General features: G+C 34.3%; 1 protein-coding gene and 1 non-coding gene across 6 annotated transcripts in view; both read right to left on the bottom strand.

Annotated features, from left to right (window-relative positions):
* The window catches only part of KTN1 (kinectin 1), a 102,297-nt gene that overhangs the window by 31,128 nt on the left and 48,040 nt on the right, over window positions 1-23,129 (bottom strand). For all 5 annotated transcript variants that reach the window (XM_045069784.1, XM_004738832.3, XM_045069781.1 and 2 more), the window contains exons 10-28: window positions 22,032-22,119; window positions 18,745-18,911; window positions 18,281-18,349; window positions 16,792-16,829; window positions 16,013-16,103; window positions 15,596-15,664; window positions 15,047-15,084; window positions 14,821-14,902; window positions 13,907-13,975; window positions 7,864-7,898; window positions 7,366-7,456; window positions 6,605-6,673; window positions 5,946-5,983; window positions 4,987-5,077; window positions 4,749-4,817; window positions 3,625-3,662; window positions 2,684-2,774; window positions 2,539-2,607; window positions 2,020-2,057 (exon numbers count right to left, since the gene is read on the bottom strand). In XM_045069784.1, the coding sequence (XP_044925719.1) occupies window positions 2,020-2,057; window positions 2,539-2,607; window positions 2,684-2,774; window positions 3,625-3,662; window positions 4,749-4,817; window positions 4,987-5,077; window positions 5,946-5,983; window positions 6,605-6,673; window positions 7,366-7,456; window positions 7,864-7,898; window positions 13,907-13,975; window positions 14,821-14,902; window positions 15,047-15,084; window positions 15,596-15,664; window positions 16,013-16,103; window positions 16,792-16,829; window positions 18,281-18,349; window positions 18,745-18,911; window positions 22,032-22,119 (1,340 nt within the window). The remainder of the gene's footprint in view (window positions 1-2,019; window positions 2,058-2,538; window positions 2,608-2,683; window positions 2,775-3,624; window positions 3,663-4,748; window positions 4,818-4,986; window positions 5,078-5,945; window positions 5,984-6,604; window positions 6,674-7,365; window positions 7,457-7,863; window positions 7,899-13,906; window positions 13,976-14,820; window positions 14,903-15,046; window positions 15,085-15,595; window positions 15,665-16,012; window positions 16,104-16,791; window positions 16,830-18,280; window positions 18,350-18,744; window positions 18,912-22,031; window positions 22,120-23,129) is intronic.
* On the bottom strand, window positions 9,904-10,067 carry LOC123390594. The gene has a single exon (XR_006605141.1). It is a non-coding gene; the product is annotated as a U1 spliceosomal RNA (small nuclear RNA).

Raw genomic sequence — 23,129 nt, 5'->3', positions numbered from 1 at the left:
GGATTAAAAAGTTGGGGGGAACCCCAGAAAAACTTAAATACATATTGTTAGGTGAAACAAGCCATTCTGAAAACCTATATTCCGTAGGATTTCAACTATATCACATTCTGGAAAACTCAAAATTATGGAGACAGTAATTATGGAGAGCAGTGGTAGCTAGAGATTGGGGGTGGTTGGGGGTGGTATTTGGAGGAAGGAAGGGATGAACAGGTAGAGCCAGGAGATTTTTAGGACAGTGCAACTATTTTGTACGATACTATAATGATGGATACATGTCATTATACATTCCTCAAAACCCACAGAAGACAGAAGAACCCTAATGGTATTTCCACACTAGTTCATCAATTGTAACACACCTACACACTAACACAAGATTTAACAAGAGAAACAGGGTGGAGGTGGGGGGAAAATAGAAACTGTACTTTTTTCTCAATTTTCTGTAATCCTACAATTGCTCCCCCCACAAACCTAATTCTATTTTTTTATTTTTTCAAAGATTTTATTTCTTTATTGGAGACAAAGAACACACAAGCATGGGGAAGGAGCAGACGGGGAGGTTCAAGCCAACTCCCTGCTTAGCAGGGAGCTTGCCACAGGACTCCATCCCAGGACCAGAGGATGGAGATCATGACCTGAGCTGAAGGCAGACACTTAACCAACTGCGCTACCAAAGGGCTCCTATTAATTTTTTTTAAAAAAGAAAACTAATGCAGAAATAGACCTAAAATCACATACTTTGGGGCACCTGGGTGGCTCAGTGGGTTAAAGCTTCTGCCTTCAGCTCAGGTCATGGTCCCAGGGTTCTGAGATCGAGCCCTGCATTGGGCTCTCTGCTCGGCAGGGAGCCTGCTTCTCTCTTTCTCTCTGTCTGCCTCTCTGCCTACTTGTAGTCTCTGTCTGTCAAATAAATACGTAAACGCTTTAAAAAATAAATAAATAAAATGGGGCGCCTGGGTGGCTCAGTGGGTTAAAACCTCTGCCTTCGGCTCAGGTCATGATCCCAGGATTCTAGGATCGAGTCCCGCATCGGGCTGTCCGCTCAGCAGGGAGCCTGCTTCCCTTCCTCTCTCTCTACCTGCCTCTCTGCCTACTTGCGATCTCTGTCAAATAAATAAAATCTTAAAATAATAAGTAAATAAAAATAAAAATTTAAAAAAGCACATATTTTAATGATTTATATACCTACTACAAATAGGTCAGAAATGTGTCTCTAAGCTTTCTATTAGCAAATGAAACAAGTACCTTGATAACCATACAATGCCCCTATGATAAACAATTAGCTGTACAAATGAGAATTTTAGTGTCAAGAATAGAGACATCTCCTTTGTCCTCATAAAGACAATGACCTAATATCTTCAATATCTTACTTTTAAAGACACAGTTTCAAAGGGCCACTTCTTAAACATCCAAAAAGATTGATGGCATCACAGCAAAGCAAAAATATCTTAAAAGTAATTCTATAGTATGCCAAAAAAGATGAAGTCCAGATATCCCTCTCACCACTGTGAACTGATTTAGTTAGCTAAAATTAAGAGAACAGACATTTTAATACAAAAATTTTCTAGGATGAACATCTATTAAGACTAGTAGTACCTTCTGTGCTGATCAGACTCAATATTTTTATTCTTTAGCACAGTAACTGGTATGAAAACAGATAACCATTCTTCTCAATAAGCAAGTTATTTCTTAGAGATTAAATAATCTTCATCAAGGTTATAACTAAGATTATCTTCTGGTTGATGGGTTTGATATAACTAAGATTATCTTTTTGGTTCATGGGTTTGAAGGGCTTGGAAAGGATAATATCCCCATGTATCTGAAAGCACTCTCTTTTATTACCCCATGTATCTGAAAGCACTCTCTTTTATTACACCAAAAGAGACTTATTAGCTTATATGCCTCTGGACTTTAATTCCTAATTTAACAAGAAATGACTGAGAAGAAACTCATGGTATTCAAGTACATTCTGCAAAATAATGAGAACTTCCTCTTTGAAATGCTGTATAAAATTATACTTACACAGTCTCAAGTTCTTCAAATCGTGATGCAGAACATGCCTAAGGAAGAGATTCACATTTTTAATTCTAACATCAAGAAGATCAGGTATTACAAACTATAAAGTATATGTACTATATATAAAGCACCAATAAAATAGAAACATAAAAATAAAGACATAATTTTATGTTAAAATTAGGCTATCTACAAAGATAGAATGAACTTTAACTGGATTTTGTATATCCATTTCTTTAAGGATTACAGATTAATATACCAATTAAACATGGATACTTAGGTAAGTTTAAGAGTCAATCTCCATAAGTAAGGATGGGAAATGCTGTTAGGCTTAGGCCAACAAATCAGGCAGAAAGACTTGAAAAAGATAAAATTTAACTTATTTTATCAACAACACCACAACTACAGTACAGTAATTTTTATGCCAAGTAAACTAAGAGAGTATACTAACTTCTTTATTTTCTAACATAATATAAAACAGACTCCTCACTTTTTATGTAATGTGCTGGTAATCTATTTATACTATACCTCTTTCAAGTTACATTGTGCTACCTCCTGAACATGAGCTTTTAAAGATTCATTTTCTTCTTGAAGATCCTGAAAAAGAATTGGTATGAATTGAACTGACAGTCAAGTATAAAAAAGGTGTTTACTTTTGTTTTTAACTTCTTACCTGTAACCATCTTCCTCGACTGGCTAGGTCTTTCTCCTTCTCTTCTAAAACAGTCTTCATGGTATTCATCTGTTCTTCTTTTCCTTGTAATCTGAAAATAAGTTAATAAGAACTATCAGTGAAAATATTGCAGAACCATACAAACCAAAATTATTGACGACTAGAGAAGTAGATTTTGGATTGTAAACAGACATAAAATAAACTAAATATTTTAAGTAAAAAACCATACAAGATTTTGCAGATAATAAATTAAGAAGTATAAGATGATTGGAGTGCCTGGGTGGCTCAGTCAAATAAGAGTCTGCCTTCAGCTCAGGTCATGATCCTAGAATCCTGGGATTAAGCCTCATATCAGGCTTCCTGCTCCGTGAGGTGTCTGCTTCTCTCTCTTCCTCTGCCCCTCCCCCTGCTCATCTTGTGTCTTCTTCTCTTTCTCTGTATGCTCTTTCTCAAATAAAATCTTAAGAAAGTAAATATAGGATTATTAAAGAAAAAACTTCCATCTATCACTGCAGATCCAGATACTGAATAAATCAGGGTAGCTCTACTCTCACTCCATATCATCTTCTTTAAACCAATACCAGGAAATCAGCGTATTACCACTGGTTTGGCTATGAAATACATAGTCAGTTTCACAGTGGCTATTAAAATGGGCAAAGAGCAATATCTCAGTCCAAGGTCATATTCAGATTATAGATGATGAAAAATAAGACTTTCCACTCTACCCCCATTTCCATCAAAAAGCTTAAGTTAAATCCTAATGAAAACATAAAACTATGATAACATTTTGAGATATAATTTCATATTCCTAAAAATACTACATGAAATTAAATAAAAAGCAGCTCTGATTTTCATTATAACTATAGTGTATTGAATTATACATACTTATATTTAACCTGTGGAAAAAGATATTAAAGGGCAATGAAAGAAATGGTACTTACAAGTTCTGAAGCTCCTGAATTTGAGAAGTAATAGATAACTGAAAGAGAAAAAGAAAAAGTAGAAAAAAGGCTATTTATAATCCATTCAAATGACCTTATGCTTTATGATAAACTTTAAAATGTGTACACTTCAAATTACAAAGATCCTAGCTGAATTATTCATGCCAAAATGAGATGTGTTTGGATTTTGACTTCTTTTGATTCCAAAGACAGGAAGAGTAACAAAATAAAAATTGGAATAATAAGTCTAAATAATGTGGTAAATCTAAAGTTGTGAGAATTAGAGTAGTAACTGTACATATACCTCTCTACTGTATCAGAGCTCTTCTTTCCAGTTTTCCATGTCATCCTCTCAACAGTACTCAACACTGTCCTTTTTTTTTTTTTTTTTTTTTTTTTAAATCATACAGTTATTCAACACCAACTTTTACCTCCCACTGTCTTCTCACAAGTTCCTTCAGATTTTGGCTTAGGTGTCAGTTCCTCAAGAGATTTTCCTAACCTTTCAATCTATATCAGAGAACTGTGATCTTTTCATCATACCCTGTTTCTCTCAACACATGATCTTAAATCATTAACACAGTGCTTTCACAAGAAGAAGGAACTCAGGAAATATTGTTGAATAACTCTGTGGGATGAATGGATGAATCCTCACTTTTATGCAATCTTACTTTTTCAATGAAGCCTTATCAGATTAAACTCACCAAACCCCATCTATGTCCAGTAATCTCTGGCTACCTCTGAAATACCCTCAATGTCTTTTGTTCTATAGGCAAAAGTTAAGCAATACATATTCTATAACAAAACATTTTAATCCATGCAATTAAAAAAAAAGGTTAAAAAAAGATTTACCAAACTGTTTTCTGTTTAACTTGGCAAACTAAAATGAAACATTAGTACAGAAAACAATTTTTAAAAGTTAAAAAATATATTGAATAAAATATCAAGAACACTTTCTCAAATCAGGCATAAATAAATAAAATACATTTTTAAAAAATGCACATAACCCAAAATACTTACAGCACACTACTAAAAGTTTTTTTCTGAGTAACAAGAAAAAAACCAAACAGCTCATAAACACATACACTAACAAATCTGTCATGCTATGGCTCCGGGATTTTTACCTGTTGAGCCTTTTCAAGCTGGATATTTCCTATTTCTTCTTTTAGAGCCTCTATTTCCTGTTTCAAATCCTTGACAATGACAAAACAGACAAAATTGGACAATGGAAACACAGAAATTGACATAAAATGCAATGTCAGACAAACACATGAAATTAAATGATATTCACTAAAGCTGATAAACAAGGGGAAAAAAAAAGGAAGAAAAAAACCCAGCACACAGTTTACTCTCTCCCAATACCTGAATAGTTTTCTCCTTATTAGCAACTTTGAGAACTTCTGCTTCCAGAAGCTCTTCCACAGACTTGATCTTTCCATCCTTTTCATGAATCCTTAGATGAAGAAATGCAGTATTAAACTTTAATAGAAATCAAGACATAAACAAATAGCACCAACAGGGGTCATCCAAATTTACTCTTCCCATTTTAAATAAAATAGCAAAGTAGCTTGCACATAAGAAGGGAAAAAGATACTTAAAAGTCTTCTTAAATGAGGGGCGCCTACGTCGCTCAGTCAGTTAAGCATATGACTCTCGATTTTGGCTCAGGTAATGATCTCAGGGTACTGAGATCAAGCCCAGCATCGGGCTCAGTACTAAGTGTGGAGCCTGCTTAAGATTCTCTGCCTCTGTCCACCCTGTCTAAGAAAGAGATGGCAGGGAAGTATTCCTAAATGAGAATTAATCAGTAAATACCAGATGGCTAAAGCTGATACACAGAAGGAGATACACACAATACTTCAAAAGTGCATAGAGAATGATATGACTTATACCCTGAAAAACACCGGGAAGAATCAAGTTTCTCTCAACAATATTGGCTTCCAGAGTTCTGAAAGCAGTGGCAGAATGTATACACAATCATGGCATCAAACTTTACAGAGGTCAAGAAGAAGATAAATGCTCTCTATATCCAGTATATCCTGTTTTGTTGTTGTTGTTTTTTTTTTTAGTAGTTCAATTCTTACTGCAGAAGCAGAAAATTAACAATTCGATGCCACAAGAAAATAATTGGAATTACGAAATGTTTTAGCAATCACACTGCACTAGAAAAGTACAACGAAATTCCCTTAATCCAGCAGTGAAAAATTCTAGAGTGAAGGTTAAACTAACATACAGCTATCTAAATTGCACAAAACAAGATCTATGAGCACTAAGAAAATGGACCAAAAGAGAAAGACCAGTTTAAAAATATCACCACTTACACTTTCTTAAGTTCTTCAACTAGAGATGCAAAAGAAACCTGGAAATAGGAAAGTATCCTACTTAGCAATTTGCTCAAAATATTAATGAATTCAGAAACAGAGAGTATATTATCCTTAAATTTTCTATTATACCAAAATCTAAATGAGAACAATAAACCCAGGAATTCTTTCTAGGTTTTTTTTAATGTTCTAATTATGAAAATGAAAAGCACTCTGAAAGTAAGTAGCTTTAAGGCTACTTATGGAAAGTGTAGGCTAAAAGAAAAATCAACAGATACAATGTTACAATTAATGAATAATTCTAACCAGATAAGAAGAAAACAGAACTAGGAAATTGCCTAATTCCAGATAGCTCCTTCTACTATTATTTAGAGTCTTTCTCCACATTTGTACACTCAGAACTTTTATAACTGCAGTAAGCAGCAATGACATCCTATCTAGAGTATGCTACCCAGTGTCTGGTATATAGTCAGCATTCAAAAAATTGCAGCTTCTAGTACTGTTAATCAAGTCACTAATCATTCACAGATTAAAACTATGACTGACAAATTCCACACTGATGAAAGGAGGAATAAACAACAGACTTGCTCTATTTGAAAAGAACAGGTTTGTGCACTGTTTAAAAAGAGAACAGTTGCAGGATCTACTGAATACGTTACCTGATCATTTTGCTTAGCCTTTAAGTCTTGAACTTCTTTCGTCAGAGATGAATTTTCTGTTCTTATTGCCTTTTTCAAAGATAAAGAAGCACAACACACTCTTAACTTTCTAAAAAATTAGCTATCTTCAAAATATCCTCATTTCTCATTTTTCTTTAGCTGCTTCTTTCCCTCTCTGGAAGACCCAGAAGTCTCTTTGTCACACATGTCTACAATTCTGTAACTTCTGGAGATACTCAAATGAATTTTTAATTCATTTATTCCCACAAATATTTCTACCTATGTTTCCACAACCTCAAGAGCACATAGTATACCACTTAAGTGGTATACTTAAGTCATTTCTCCCCCTAAACTCAAATACATCTTTAACATTTCTTCCAGCAACCCTGTCCTTATCACGTTAGTTAGAACTAATGATAATCACAGAACAGAACAGGAGTCTCTCCTTTCCCTGGCCTCCAATACTATTTCATGAACTTATGAAATCTGTTAGTTTTCATCTGGGCATGGTGGAGGTGGGGAAGCATTAATTACAAACCGAAAAAAAAAGTATTTCATTAAGACAGTGAATGCTATAATCAACTATGCATTTTTGTATTCCTAATAAACTGTTAAGTTTAACAGAAAAAAGTAATATACTCATTAAATGTGGATAACTAATATTAAGTTTTAAAGGTTATGGAAAAAATCTTAATTTACAGTAATCCCCTTCATGTTCACAGACAAACTCACAAGGAAAACAAATGTACAAAATGTTTTACATTCAGTTCCTCCTCTTTTGTGGCCACTTGAATAAGTCCAGTTTCAAGTAACTCTTCTACAGTCTTCAACTTCTCATCCTTTTCTTGAATACTGAAATCATAAATTTAAAATATATTAACCATTTTTCAAGGTAAATACTATCACTGCTAAATATTTTATATCAACTCCTGTGTCTCTCATTTTTTATAAACTTAATTTCTAGAAAGGTTTCTGAGATCTCTGATCATGGTCTAAAAGTACTTCTTAACCAATAAGTAAAATGTGTCAAGTAATACATAATGGCCTAAATAAAATCATTCCCACACCAAACACCACAAACCTACTGTAATCCCAAATCAAACCAATCAACAGCATGCCACCAACAGCATGCCACCATACTTCCATTATGAAGTACAAAGAGCACTTTAAAAATCTAGATTAATATAGTTAATAATTCTGTTATCTCAAATTTGGTAGAAATTAGTCATTAAAATATAAAAAGAAAAACTAAAACTTACCATTTTTCCATTTGTTCCACAACATCTTTATTAGGCTAAAATAAAAATCACCCCAAAAAAGAAAAATGTTTAATTTTACTAGGTTTACATGATGTAAAACTAATTTAAAAATATGATTCTATGAAAATTGTTTAGTTTTAATTAGAACCAAAATTTAGGAAGGTGAGCCATACTTGAAGACGGCTAATAATTAAAGTGTTATTTAATTTAGAAAACTCAAGACAAAAGAGAAGCAGCTACACAAAAGACACAGAAAAGGATGAAGTATGAGCCAGTAAATTATTAATTATTAATTAATTATTCAGTACCTTCTGAATAATTTTTAATTGCCATAAAAGAAAATCTTAAGAATAAAGAAGAGAATCTGCCTTAATTCTGTATCAATTCTGTTCTTTGAATATAAAAAATCCAAGGCTCTAAAGCCTTGAAGACCAAGAAAGGAGGCTTTGTTCTTTCTTCTAATAAATTGATTTTTGACATTAAAAACTAAAGTATAACGTTTATATGGGCAAGTGCAAAAATCCCATATACAAATCAATTAATTTTTAACATGTAGATATTATGTGACCACCACCTAGACAAATATATACAATGTTTTAAAACTGATTATAAGTTGCAGGAGCAACACATGAATATATTCTCCCTGTAAAGCATTAAAACAGGATATGTAAACTGACCCCCACTTTTAACTACTTCCCTTCCAGCATCTCTCCAGAAACACAAAAAGTTCCCACTGCTATAATTTATTTTGTGTCCAGAAGAGAGGCTTCCCCGTTAGCATTCCTAAGCCTTCAGGCAGCTAAGTAGCCTACCAAAACAGACTTGGGGTGTTTTCTTTGAACATTTTTTCTGCCCATCCCATTCCTTATCTGTACTTTTCTAATTTTCTAGTTTCCTTCTTTTCCCCCAATTCTATTATAACCCTTTTCACAAATACTATTAATTTTTCCATTGCCAAATCCAAGTCCTGAGACTCCACTTCTTACATAATTCTAAAATTAACCTCCTTTTCTTCAATGCCTTAGGTTAGGCCCTTGTCTTCATCCATCTCAAATATCACAATACCACACTATACTTCTCTCTGCCTGTTGCTTACAAGGAGTATTTTGTGAGGGGTACAGGAAAAACTTCCCAATGGGAAAAATTTCCCTATTACCAGAAAGGAGACTGGAGTTGTCAAAAGTATAGTAAGTCAGGTTTATAAACTACAAATATAAATCATGCAATAAGTTTACAAATTTTTCATCAAGATGGGTTTTTGTCCATCTTTATTTTTGCTGATGGCCATCTCATGTAAGGTTTAACAGGAGCATTTGGGAGGCTCAGTCAGTTAAGCACTGGACTCCTGATTTCAGATCAGATCATGATCTCGGGCATGAGATCAGGACACGCATCCCAGCTTCATGCTGGGTGTGGACCCTGCTTGGCGCTCGCCCTCTCTCCCTCCCTACCACCTCCCTTCCCCCAACTCCCACCCAGCCAGAGCGCGCTCACACACGTGTAGTCTTTTAAAAAAAAAAAAAGGATTAAACAAAAAATTTGTAACCGTATGGTGATGAATGTTAACTATTAACTGGACTTCTGCTGTGCTCATTTCACATTATCAACACATAAATCATTAGTCCTTCTGAAACTAATGTTATATGTCAATTATATCTCAATTTTAAAAAAAGACAACACTATTAAGTCCAAGTTATCTGCACCTTAATCACTTACTGCATTATACCTTTAATCCTACATACTTCTCCCCCACATAAATTCAAATACCTCATTGTTACCAGAGTGATCTAAAATGCTAGATAGAACATTTATTCATCCTTGCAATTATCTTTCAGGGATTTACCAACATGCTAGCTCAAGTTCATGGTCCATACACAGCATACAAAGTCCTTCATAATTGGGCTATAGCCAGCCTTTCTCTACTCCTTACACTGTATCCTTTGCACTTCTACAACATGCCAATAAACTATGAATACACCAGTTTGGCCACACACTGCCATGACCCATGACTTTTTTTTTTTTTTTTTTTTTTTTTTTAAACAAGGGAAAGCACACACACAGTCCCCCACAACCACAAATTATGCAGTCGAGTTTCCCACATTTGGGGAAATCGCAGGAGTCAGCACATCCGGAGTGCAATGGATAAGCCTTGCCCTGGGAAAAACACCTTTATGACCATAGTATCTCCCCTGCCAGGTAAGTATTAACACTTTATTCCCTCAGCTGGATTTCCCCTTAGCTGTTGGGCAAACTGATGGCTATTTTTCCAAATCAAGCCTTCTCTGTGATGCCTCTTTACCCTTAGTGTCCGTCAGATAGAATTCATTATCTCTTCCTCCAACCCTGTACCACAGTTAAAGAATTTTATTCATCATACTTTTCTGTGTTACACATCATTCTCCACACTAAAAGCCATATTCCTGAGGGTAAGAACCAAGTCTCATTCATCTCTGTAGCCTCAGCATGGAGCATAGTGTCTAGCACATACTCAATTCATAAACCTGAATGAAATTAATTTCCTTTAACAGAGGTACACTTTAACATGTACCATGTACTCTCAGTCATCAGCTTACCAAATATTCAATTGCAGAAAAGTGACCAGCTTAGCATCCATCCAACCTTTTTACTTTAAACATTACCGGCCTAACCCAATCCAATTTCGTTCTCCCTAGACAATTTCCCAAACTACATTTAATACAATAATAAATTCTTCTGCAATAAAACATAAACAGGCAACAGGGCAAAGAGGAAAAGATTTCCTACCCCTATAGTTTTCACTAATAAAAATCTCCTAGAATAAGAATAAATATGCTGTCCCTATGCTTTAAAAAAAAAAAAAAAAAAAAAAGATAAGTCAGAACCTTGCTTCCCCAGAAGTTTTATTTTGAATAAATGAGATCCTAGTAAGTAACTGATTTATTTGCTTCATTAGGGTTATCATATAGGCTTATATCAGCATGGAGCCTTGCCCTCTTTAGTGTATAAACAGGTTACCTTACCTGGTATTTGTTGTCTTTCTGTCTCCTACACCTGAAGAAACAACAACTTGGCACCATCACTGGTTTCTGTTTCAATAAGCTCAATCTTTTCCTCCCAGATAAAAATCCATGGAGCAAAAAGACGGAATTTTTTTTTTTAATATATATAACTAAACTGTTCATCTCTCAACTGTCACTTAGAATTCTGACTGCTGGATAGGAAGGGGTTAAAGAAAGGTGGAAATCAAAGAAATTAAGATTACACTAATCTTTATCTCTTCTTTCACTAGTGATAGCAATAAAAATGACTAGAAAAGAAGCCAAAGAGATGGTTCTTTGGTATGCCAAGATGAGAAAGCTAAGTCACAACTACAACCAAAACACACCATTGTAGTTAACATGCTTTCTAAACTATTTTTAAGAGAGAGCTTTAAGAAGAAAAGTTCTAAGAATTACCAAATGTCAAATCTTAAATTAGTACCACAAAGTAAGTTTTCCTTATCAAATTCTTTTAAAAATGTAGCTATAAAATTTTGTTCTGTGGACTCTTCATTAAACTTCCTAAAACTATTCTTCATTCATTAAAACCTATCTCATGCAAAAAGCTGTTATTCTAATAGAATATCTACAGGTACATGGAAATCTTAGGAGTATCAGAAAGCTGATTTGGTTAAGGTAGAAATTAGAGGATTTTTTTAAAGATTTTATTTATTTATTTCACAGACAGAGATCACAAGTAGGCAGAGAGATAGGCAGAGAGAGAGGAGGAAGCAGGCTCCCTGCTAAGCAGAAAGCCAGATGCAACGTGGGGCTTGATCACAGGACCCTGACATCATGACCTGAGCCAAAGGCAGAAGCTTTAACCCACTGAACAACCCAAGCGTCCTGAGGATTTTCTTTTTTAATATTAACTTCCACACATACACTGGGGAATTTTATGTAAGATATTAGAATGGCAATTCTTAAATCATCATCATATTCTCTTTAAGAAAAAGAAAAATTTAAAGCTATTGGTTTTGTTCCTGTCTAATGAGGCAGAACTAGAGGATTAAAAGATTCTAAAAGTTAAAAGATTTGTAAAGATTCCCGTTTTCTATTTAAATGTAAGAGTTACCAGCACCATTAATACTGAAATCCCACAACAGAGTCATACATTTCTAGGCATTTGTTTTCCCTTCCATGAAGTTAATTTTAGGAAGTATTTAAAAGCTTATACACTGAAATAAGTTTTTCAGAATCTCTATAACCAACTCACAACTTAACATTCTGCTTTTCTGGGCAAGAGGTAACACAAATCAAAAATTATCAATCACATTTTACCTCATCCAAGTCATTAATGTTACATTTCCTACTGGTATTTTATGTAGCTACTAAAATTTTAAATGCTGCCAGCTAACCAGAGATTCTAAGATACATCCAGACTTCAGAGATGCTAAAGTGAGGGGGGACAATTCTTACAACTGATGAAATGAATCTCTTATAAGCTATATGACAACAAAGGGAAATAAGATTTAACAGTAAGACTTAAATATTATTTTAGGATTACAGTGGCATGAAGTCATGTCCCCGCACTGCACTAAATATCATCAGTTTAGCATTACCTCCTCTACTGCCTTTTGTTTGCAAGGGTAAAGTATATACAAAATAATAAACATTATGCAAGGCATTATCATATTTAAGAGGAAGAGAATAAGATTATTTCTTGAAAAGTGAACAGATATTAACAAATACTTCCATAGCATGTGGCTCACCTGAAAAAGAGCTACTTATACCAATTTAATACCTCCACAATGTGAATTTTAAAATAAAAAATGAAAGCATGTATCTTTGAAAGGAAGTGTTACCATCTGCAACTTACATTTCAGCTTCTAATACAAGTCCCCACGTTTAACACTATTAGAGAAACATTCAAAGCTATTTTAATGTGTCATCTAATACCAAGAGTTTCTAGAGTATTTTTAAACCCTGGAATTTGAAGAGTTCTGTAGGAGAAAAGTCCAAAGGCAACTCTTAGGAACAGCCATAGAATGGACATTGCCTGGAGCTCCAGTTTATGGAGCCATGTATACTAAGGCTGCTACAGTTTTGATAGGTTGCTATAAATACAGAAGAGTCTGATGACAGCAGAGGGTAGAGAGGAGATGAAAAAATAAATATTCTAACGGAAAGGAACTGAGGTTTAAAATGCCTGCTTAATGCCAACCACTAGGCGAAGTACTATACATAAAGGTCCCCATTTAAATCTAACAAGCTTATGATATAAATAAAATCTCAGTGTAAAAGACTTGGAATAAAAGGTCTCAAAAAGGTTAAGCAATTTGATCAACATCACTCCACTTTTAAGTGCTGGTAGCAGGTTTCAAACCCACTTTCTTTTTAGAAACCATGTTGCCTTAGAAAAAAGGCTCCAGGGCGCCTGGGTGGCTCAGTGGTTAAGCCGCTGCCTTCGGCTCAGGTCATGATCTCAGGGTCCTGGGATCGAGTCCCGCATCGGGCTCTCTGCTCAGCAGGGAGCCTGCTTCCTCCTCTCTCTCTCTCTCTCTGCCTGCCTCTCTGCCTACTGCCTTGTGTTCTCTGCCTACTCTGCCTCTCTCTGTCAAATAAAAAAAAAAAAAAAAAAAAAAAAAAAAAAAAAAAAAAAAAAAAAAAAAAAAAGTAAGGAGCTGGAATGTAATTCAGGCCTGTTGTCTCCACAGAACTTGTTTGTTTAAAAAAAAAAAAAAAAAAAAAAAAAAAAAAAAAAAAAAAAAAAAAAAAAAAAAAAAAAAAAAAAAGGCTCCAAAAGTGTAAAGAATTTTATCCTGAGAACCAAATGTAAAATACTTTTTTTTGTATTCTATGGCACTTTTTTTAAGTGCTTATAACAGGGAGTTAGCATTAGCTTCCCCTCAAGGAAGAAAAAAATTTTTTTAGACACTTGATAAGCACAAGATGAACTGAAATGCAATGGAAAGATATACCCATAATTCAGCAAAACTCCTCAAAAATGAGCTGGATATTATTTAAGAAGAATCAGATCTTGTTAATATTAGATATTTCGGCCTTATAATTCATTAAAGCCTTACCTGTTCAGAAACAAGAGTCTGTAGCTTCTGAACTTCTAACTGTAATGCTTTGTTTTGGTCATTTAGAATCTGAAGGGGAAAAAAAAACCTCAATATCCTGTTCTATTAAGAAAAGATAAAGCAATCATTTGAATAGGTTAAAAAAAAAAAAACCAACCCCCCCACCATTCAAACCCATATTAACCCTTCAGATATACTTAAAGTGACAGGTGAATTATATACTGACCTACAATGCAAATTTCATGTGGTTTCCATTTTTCATTTTCAATGAATGTACTTCCAAAATATAAAAATACAGGACTAGTATAAACAATCTGTATAATGATCTCTAAAACTAGTTTCAACTAAGCCTTCCACTTCAGTCATGTGTTTATTCCAAAACAGAACAGTGTTAACACTGTGCTTAGAATTGTATCATGTGTATTTCAAAGAACTGAAACAGTCTATGCCAATGGATTCTGGGAAATCCTGCTTTCCTAAGTGAATATTTACAGGATTCCTATTAAATTAAAGCAAAAAAAAAAAAAAAAAAAAAAGAGGAAGAAGAAGAAGAATGCAAATCTCACACACATGAAGAGATGTACCCCAGCAGTACGAATGCGCTCAACTCAAGCTGAGAGGCCATGACCAGAAACTAGCACTGCACTGACAATGGAGGCAATTAAAACTATCACACACTACCAAATGAAAACCACAGTAGAGCAAAGACTGAGGCAAAACAAATTTCAAAAGTCTATTATAAGAACAGATAATCCAGGCAAAAAGTGTAACATTCATTGTCGTATAATCCCCAAATAAACTACAGAAACATTGCTTCAGGCTGATTTCATATAAAAACTAGTACAATTAGACTCGTTTCAACTGAAAATTTTAGTAGGTTGTTCTAAGCTCAGCTGACAAGCTTAATCACACACCTTAAATTCTTCCATTTTGTTTGAAATTTCACACTGTAGCTGTTCTTCAAGCAATCTTATTTGATCATCCTTAACATGAATACTATGAGAAAAAAAAATCAATAATTCACACTAAGGTTTACATAAATCATGTGCACAACTATCAGTTATGAGTAGCAATAATTTATGCAACTATACTTGAACATAAATGTATGAATGGCTCCATGTACAGCAACACTCTAATCACCTTTTTTGCATCTTCTCCAGTTCATGTGCAGCAGCAGCCTGTGTTTGGAATGGAATGAGAATTAAATCATTTCTTAGGAAACACCCAAAACCCTTATTTTTATGTACTGAAAAGCTGCATTTCCATATATTTGAAGTAAATGTTAAAGCAGTATCTACGTATTTTTGCAATACTTTTTGCTGTCCAGTATTTTGTACTTCTCACTCATCAAATTTTATCCAAATGAAACTATCCTTTTTGATTAAATAGCAGAAGGCTAAAACAAATCAGCACATTAACAATGTTTTAGTGGATTCTTTGGAGATCCGAAAAGTGATCAATTCATTTGATCAAACATGAGTTTCAACATGAAAATAGTACTATCTAGGTGGGTTGTGACAGTCATGGTCAAATAGAAGAGGCTTTCAACAATATGCCATGTAACCAAACACAAATAACCATTATATTTACTATGTATATGAATGAAATTAGGGCTTGCAATTCCAATGGAAGTAAGTATAGACAAGGTCAAATTCTGACGTAAACACTCAACAGCTATAAAAAATCTACCTGTTCATTTGCCAGGGCCTGTAACTTTTGCACTTCAGCTTTTAATAAGAAATTCATATTCTGTATGTCCTAGAATAAGAAAGAAAAATATGTAAATATGCTTGTAAAGCATCTCTTCTACCTAAGTAAAGGTCTCAAAGTGAAGGCCTCAAATCACAATTTCTTAAATAGGAAAAGGAAATCATCAATTCCTGTTATTTAGCAAACTTCCCAAATTATTGTGAATTGCATCATATGAGAAAATCCTCTGAACTTCTTTTCTGGAAGGCTAACGAGGATTTTGTAGCTTAATTAAGAGACACACATTTTAAATGACTTTAGAGTATTTTTCATTTTTCATAGATGGTCATACTGATTACCCTATCAGAATAATTCAATGCTTACAAAATAACTTGCCATTTATCAGAATTACTGTACCTTAAGTTCCTCCTCTTTACTTGTTAAGTGATCATGTTCATTTGCTAAAGAATCTTCAGTCTGTTTTATCTGCTTATCCTTTTCAGCAATCCTTTAACAGGAAGTACATTTTTATATTCAATAAACATTTCGAAGTCAAGTCACAAATCAAAAGATTAAAAGCCTTAAATATGCTCACGCTTAGTTAAGTAGTTTCTCATGCATCTGTACCCTCCATTTCTGTAGCTCCTTTCAGTTTAGCACTATCTATCATATACATTCTACAACTTCCTAAAATACATACCCCTGTTCTAAAACTTGAGGTAAAAGAAGTATTTTGTTCAAGCTCACAAACCTGGTAATGCCAAAGCCAGATTTTAGATCTTCTGAACTCAAGTGAGCCATGTCTATGTAAATTAAACAATACACTAAAAACAGAACCTTGTTTTGGGTATCTCCATATAGTTAAAATACAGTGTAGGTAATAACTACTTATGAGGCACAAAAACTAATTTACTTCCATTAATCTCAAATCACAATTCTCTTTCACTGCTAAACCCCACATAAAAAAAAGGTTCCCCAACTCTTTTTACGATGAAGACATAAAAACACAAATGTGTTCGTGCAATGTTTAGGAACTCAACTCACTGAGGTAAGGGGGAGAGCAAAAGTTGCTCCAGATCTAGGTAGGAGTATTTTCTGAATAAGTCAGAATATAAAGCAAATCATGTTTTGATGGAACAGGTATCATTTAGTGGTGACTAACCAATTATAAGAGAAGTGTAGAAAGGCAGACTTACACTTTATGTAACTCTTCTGCTAGGACTGAAGCAGAGGTCTAAGAAAGAAAAACAGTATCAACATAAAAGCATTTAAGTCTAAAAGTTGTACAATAATCAAACAGCTTTAAAAATTAAAGAAATTAATGTATATCAAGTTGTTAAGGCAGTATCTGGCCCATGATGAGTGTTCAATAAATAGCTATTATTCTGAAAGCAACTTGATCACCAACAACCAGTATCAGGGAATTATACTGCATAAAGCAGTTAAAATGAAACAAATTGCCAGACCTGGAAATTATATAACTGACAAGTAACAATATACAAGAAAAACACCTACAAAGGCCATGTTTCATCTTTATCTTAATAACAACTTCCAATAAAGAAATGATACAGTTCATGATTAAGGTAACAATTAAGTTACCTTAATTTAGTAATTTAGTAATAACCATGCTCCTCTTTTTCAAATACATACTTATAGCATTCTCTATTTAATTCCTGATAAATTTTCTAGAGCTACCTCACAGCTAATAACTTAAGACTTCAATCCACTTTGAATTGGTAATTTATATATACATGTACATTCACATATGTACAAACATCCTCCTCTATAGTAAAAAATTCTTAGTTCATTTTTTATTACAGTCTCTACAAAGAAAACAACTAGAAACAAATATGTGCAATCTCAAAATTTTGGGGTCTGAAATTGCCTGAAATTCAAGAACAAGTTTTTAATGTTAAAATTACTTTTTAAGGTAGAAAAAACTAGTACTTTTTCTACAATTTTTAGAATTTTGAAGTTGAGGAATTGAAATGAACAGTACATGTTACAGAAATAAGTACTTAGAAGTTTTTCTTTTTTAATATTGTATTATAGATATATACACTTTAGACTACATCTATGTTAAAAAACAATGTTGCCAAAGTATAACAGGTCTAACAATACAACTTGCAAAACTCCGGAAGGTGTCCCCACTTGCTAAACAGAAGTTTTAAAGTGATCTTTTTGCACACATAATCTGAGATTATGTATTAACATACTGTATTATATTATTAACATACTGCTACCACCTGAGGGTATATAAAGTTTTCCCTTATGGCCAGTGAGTATTTAGTAAGCATTTTTAATACATAAACCACTATTCTAAACACCATTTGGGCAATTTCTTCTGTTTGAGTCAAGATTATGAACGTTTCTTCCTCCTATGGTAAAAACTCTCCATTAGTTGGATTTGGACTTCTTTCTTGGTATTTTCCCGCAACACTATATATATAATTATCACAATGTTGGGCTCTCAGGACTATCAGTGTTGATTCACAGACTAGTTTCCCAACTACCATCCAGTGCCTAGCACTCAACAGGCATTCAGACAATTAATTTAATGGCTAAGAATTATATTCTATTATATCATTATTAAATTATATGTATTTATATTATATATTGGTAATAATATGTTATCATTATTATAATATATATTAGTAACAACAAACAATATGAAAGCACATTTACCTGGGCAGCTATCTGGGAATGGAATTGTTGAATTTGAGCTTTCAAAGCCTCGTTCTGCTCCAAAATATCCTTACATAAATAACGACCAAAAAGAAGAGGGGGGAGGAAGTATGCTATTAACAAATATACCAATATACATGAATTAAATGAGGTACAAACTTACGTTTATCTTTAAAAAGCCATTCTCAGATTCCAAAAGCCATAATTTTAACAACAATGACTAGGCACTATATTTTGAGAGTTGATATAGAAGGTAAATTAAGAATAGGTTGTGTTGTTCCTAATCTAACACAATTTAAGACTGAGTGAGGACATCTTTAAGCACATATTCAAACACACCATATTGCAACAACTGCTCAAAGATTAAGTTATAATTATTCATCACCACTCCACAATTAGGATAAAGTAGATGGTCTTCTCTCTTCTACAGAGACACAGATTTTCTCAAAAAGAGAATTAGATACCTGAACTTGCATTTGTAAAGACTCTTCTTTGGTCACCCTTTTTTGCTCCGATTCCATTAACTGCATTAGTCTCTGCTCCAACTGTTGCTTTGATACCAAGGTGTCTGTGAGCTTACTATGCAGACTCTGTACTTCATTTTCTTTGGCCACAAATTTGCTCTGTAAATCTGTAACCAAACAGCATTTTACAAAGTTCTCTTCCTTTGCATGGTTATTACTATTCATCTTTAGCACAGGCATTATCTCCTCTAGAAGAAAACTCCTTGAATCTCTCCTCTTTTCCCCCGCCTGCACATGGCTCCTCTGAGTAGTCCAGGTTTACCTTTATCACAGAACCTGCCACACTGTACTAATTCCTCTCCTCGCCTACAAAGTACACTTTCTGAGATCAGAATTACCTTTTCTCTATATCCAGAGCAGTGCCCAAGGCTTGGTGCACAATACATTCTCAAAAATGTGTTAAGTTAATGGTACATGGATGCTTAAAAGTGTTGTATCATTTCTTGAAAGCATTCTTTATATCCCCAAAGACAATTTAGTAAGTTATCTAATGAATTTCTTATAAATTCCCCATACTATCCTACCTGGAAAAGAGAGAAAGTTGTTGAGGGCTGACAAATGTTCTGGTGTAGAATGAAATACAACTTTTCTGTTGTACTTTTTTCTGCTTCTCTTATTAGCAATGACCCCAAAACAACAACAACAAAAAATGAGAAACAAACACAAACTATCTTTGATGAAATCAGAAATGAATTAACTCCAAATCCAGAAATTAAGATAAAATGAATGGGGAGATAGATGATCACTAACATGGAAGGGGAAGGTGTCTGAAAAATCTGGGAAGTCTCAGGAAATGGAGGTACTAGGTATCATGAGAGCTACCTCTTAGCCCCACAAAACAAACAACAAGTCCACCACCACAACCACCACGGAAGAGAAGCAAATACAGAGAAAAAAAGAAAATGCAAGTGTGTGTATATTTTAAAAGATGTTCCTGTCATAACAAAACACCAATAACAGAATGAAACAGAACTCAAAAAAGGACTTATAATTAAACATACTGGTCATATCCAGGATTGGAACTCAGAAGAGCATATTTCTTTACCAGCAATAGTGAAAGTCAGAACACTGAATTAATGCCTTCAAACTTCTGTGGGGAAAATTATCAATAACCTAGAACTCTCCATCCAAACTACAAATCAAGCATGAAGACAGAAAAAATAAAAACGTTTTCAGATATGCAAAACCTTAACAAATGTACTTAGAGGCATGCTCTCATGGGACTCAAAGATATGCAATTAAATGAAGAAGGAAAGCAAGAAAGATGGCAGTAACATAGTATCTATCCAGAATCCAGGTAGTCTCAGGAAGACAGCTATGGAGCCAACCTAGAAAACAAGTCCTGAAACAGGAAGACAGAGGACTCCAGAGGGATATCCCCAGGAAAATCTGAAAAGATTCTCCACTACCTCATATGTTGAGAGACAGGCAGAGGAGAGAGGGTAATAGTTTAACCATAGGTAAAATTTTAAATCATAAAATAAAAATCAAACAAGTTAAAAACATAAAGCAGTAATTAGCTCTAGGAAAGAAAACATCATTCATGGGAAGAATTGCAGTTTTAATATTTATCTTGGCTCGGGCGCCTGGGTGGCTCAGTGGGTTAAGCCGCTGCCTTCGGCTCAGGTCATGATCTCAGGGTCCTGGGATCGAGTCCCGCATCGGGCTCTCTGCTCAGCAGGGAGCCTGCTTCCTCCTCTCTCTCTCTCTGCCTGCCTCTCTGTCTACTTGTGATCTCTCTCTGTCAAATAAATAAATAAAATCTTTAAAAAAAAAAAATATATTTATCTTGGCTCAGGACTAAGCTACACTGTAATAATGATGTCAACAATGAATACTGACATGATCAAGAAGTATGCGTAACCATGCTGGCAGAATGAGGGGAAGGTGGGAGGAATGGTGTGGGAGTTAAGACCTCATTTCCTGTAATAAAAATCAACAGATGCCTATTAAGGGAAAGCAGTAAATGTACAAATAATACATGTATTTACAAATATGATAGACAATACTAGAAGCAAAAATGATTGCTTCTGGTCAGAGTGAGGTTTTACGGTTTACAGTTACATAGTTTATAGAGAAATATATTCAGTTTACAGATCAATTCTTTTATCAACATTCATACGTGCTTCATTGATGAAATGTAAAATGTAAATTTAAAAAATAAGCTAATGTATCTGAACATTGACATAAACTTCATATATAAAGAAAAAAGCCTTTAAGTATGTTGGGTATATTAAAATATTGAACCAAAGGGAAATATGGGAATGGAGGGATGGCAGGCATGGAGAATCAGAGGAAACCGAAGGTCTAAAAACCCAAAACTGTATGATCTATCCTACTGTTTCGAACTGTATTTTACTACACTGACTCTTACAGGAGAAAAGGAGTAACGGTGACAAATAATACACATAATACAAGCTCCATTATCCCCCAGATGGATTCATCAAATTAAGAGTAAGTAATGAAAGTCAGCATTTAAGTAGACTGTTTTAAGTCAGCTATTTGAAATGGTAATGCTCTTTCTCTTCACAATACAGAAAGTGAGTCAGTCCTCCTTTACAAACAAAAAATAAAGAGGTAATCAAGGAACCAAAGGGAATAACTACAGAAAGGAAACACACACAACTAGATTCCTATTACTCCATTATAAACTATAATTTTCTTTGCAATTTAATGCTTCAGGATAAAGCTAGTAGAGAATTTATTTTAGGAACTCCAACAACTCTTAAAAAAATAAAGTAATCTGAAAGTGCAAAAGCTACTTTCAATGGCCTAAACAAAAAATGTCAAATCACACTTTCTTCATATATACAGAGGGGAGCAAATTTTTCTTTTAACTAACATATAATGTATTATTTGCCCCAGGGGTTCAGGTCTGTGAATCATCAGGCTTACACAATTCACAGCACTCACCATAGCACATACCCTCTCCAATGTCCATCACTCAGCCATCCCATCCCTCCCATCCTCCTCTTCCCCAGCAGCCCTCAGTTTGTTTCCTGAGATTAAGAGTCTCTTATGGTTTGTCTCCCTCCTGGTCCCATCTTGTTTCATTTTTTCCCTCCCTACTCCCCCAACCCCCTGCCCTGCCTCTCAAATTCCTCTTATCAGAGGGATCATATAATTGTCTTTCTCTGATTGACTTATTTCATTTAGCATAATACCAAGAGGGGAGCAAATTTAACCCAGGATTATATACCAAATTTACATGAATACCTCTCCCTTACCTTGCTGTGCTGCCTCATGCTCTGCTGTTCTCTTCCTAATATAGCTTTGGACTTCTTCCCACCTTCTCTCAGCTTCTTGTAGTTGAACCTGGAAAAAGAGTAAGTCAGCATAATCACAGGATTTCAAATTTAAAAAAAAAAGCATCCTCCTCTTTACTCTTGTCATAAAACTGCTTATTCCATCAGTCTCCCACATTAATAAAACAGGCAGATATGTCCAGACTTAAAACATACAAAGATATCAGCCATAGTCATTCTACCCTCCAAGCTACAAAAACCAAGTATTTGTGCAGGTAGATCATTATAGCTACTACTATGTATTTATCTGATCTATTTAGTTAAGATCTGTTTTCCATTTTTATTTTCTTCAGCTGATAGGCTTTCAAAAGACAGAATAGTATCTTTACTGCTAAATCCCAGTAGGTACCTAAAATTCAAATTTTGAGGTCCAGCACACTTCAATGATGACTATAGTCTTTACTATCATTTATCTCCTTATCCATATCCATATAGAACTGCCCTATTTCTAAGTGCCAGCAGTAAACAGACCAGCAAGATAAATTTTGCATAAAAGAAAGGATAATTATATTAATCTCCCAGAGGGAGCCATGAAAATGCCAAGAAAACAAACTTCCACCTTCATTTATTCTCAAAGTTCTTTTAACCCCTACCACTCTGAAACGGATATTAAGGTATGATTCTACCAATGACCTAGGTAGGAATCTAATATACTTACACAAATTAAAGTATGTGTTCAATAAATCCTCTCCCCAGTAAAAGGAAGAAAGGACAATTCTATTTAGAACTCTACTCAATATGCATATGCTATAAGGTACAAAAGAAACAAATCTATTCCTCTGTAGACTAAGCAACCCCATGCATGACTTCTCAACATGAGCTTCTAATGGTACCAAGTATCCTTCTGGTATCTAAAAAAAATCTGTGACTTTTTTTTTTTAATACTATGGCTCAAGTGAAAGCTACTAAAGCAGTTCTTGGTCTTATGCAAAAGAAAATCATCTATTCCAATACTGGAAGAAAAATATGCTCTAAAGAACTTACTGAAAAATCCAAGTTATGGATGATAAATTAAAGGTA

The sequence above is a fragment of the Mustela putorius genome, unplaced genomic scaffold, assembly GCF_011764305.1.
Source record: "Mustela putorius furo isolate JIRA1106 unplaced genomic scaffold, ASM1176430v1.1 tig00000129_pilon_pilon_pilon, whole genome shotgun sequence".
NCBI classification, from domain to species: domain Eukaryota; kingdom Metazoa; phylum Chordata; class Mammalia; order Carnivora; family Mustelidae; genus Mustela; species Mustela putorius.
This window is presented reverse-complemented; position numbering and strand designations above follow the sequence as displayed.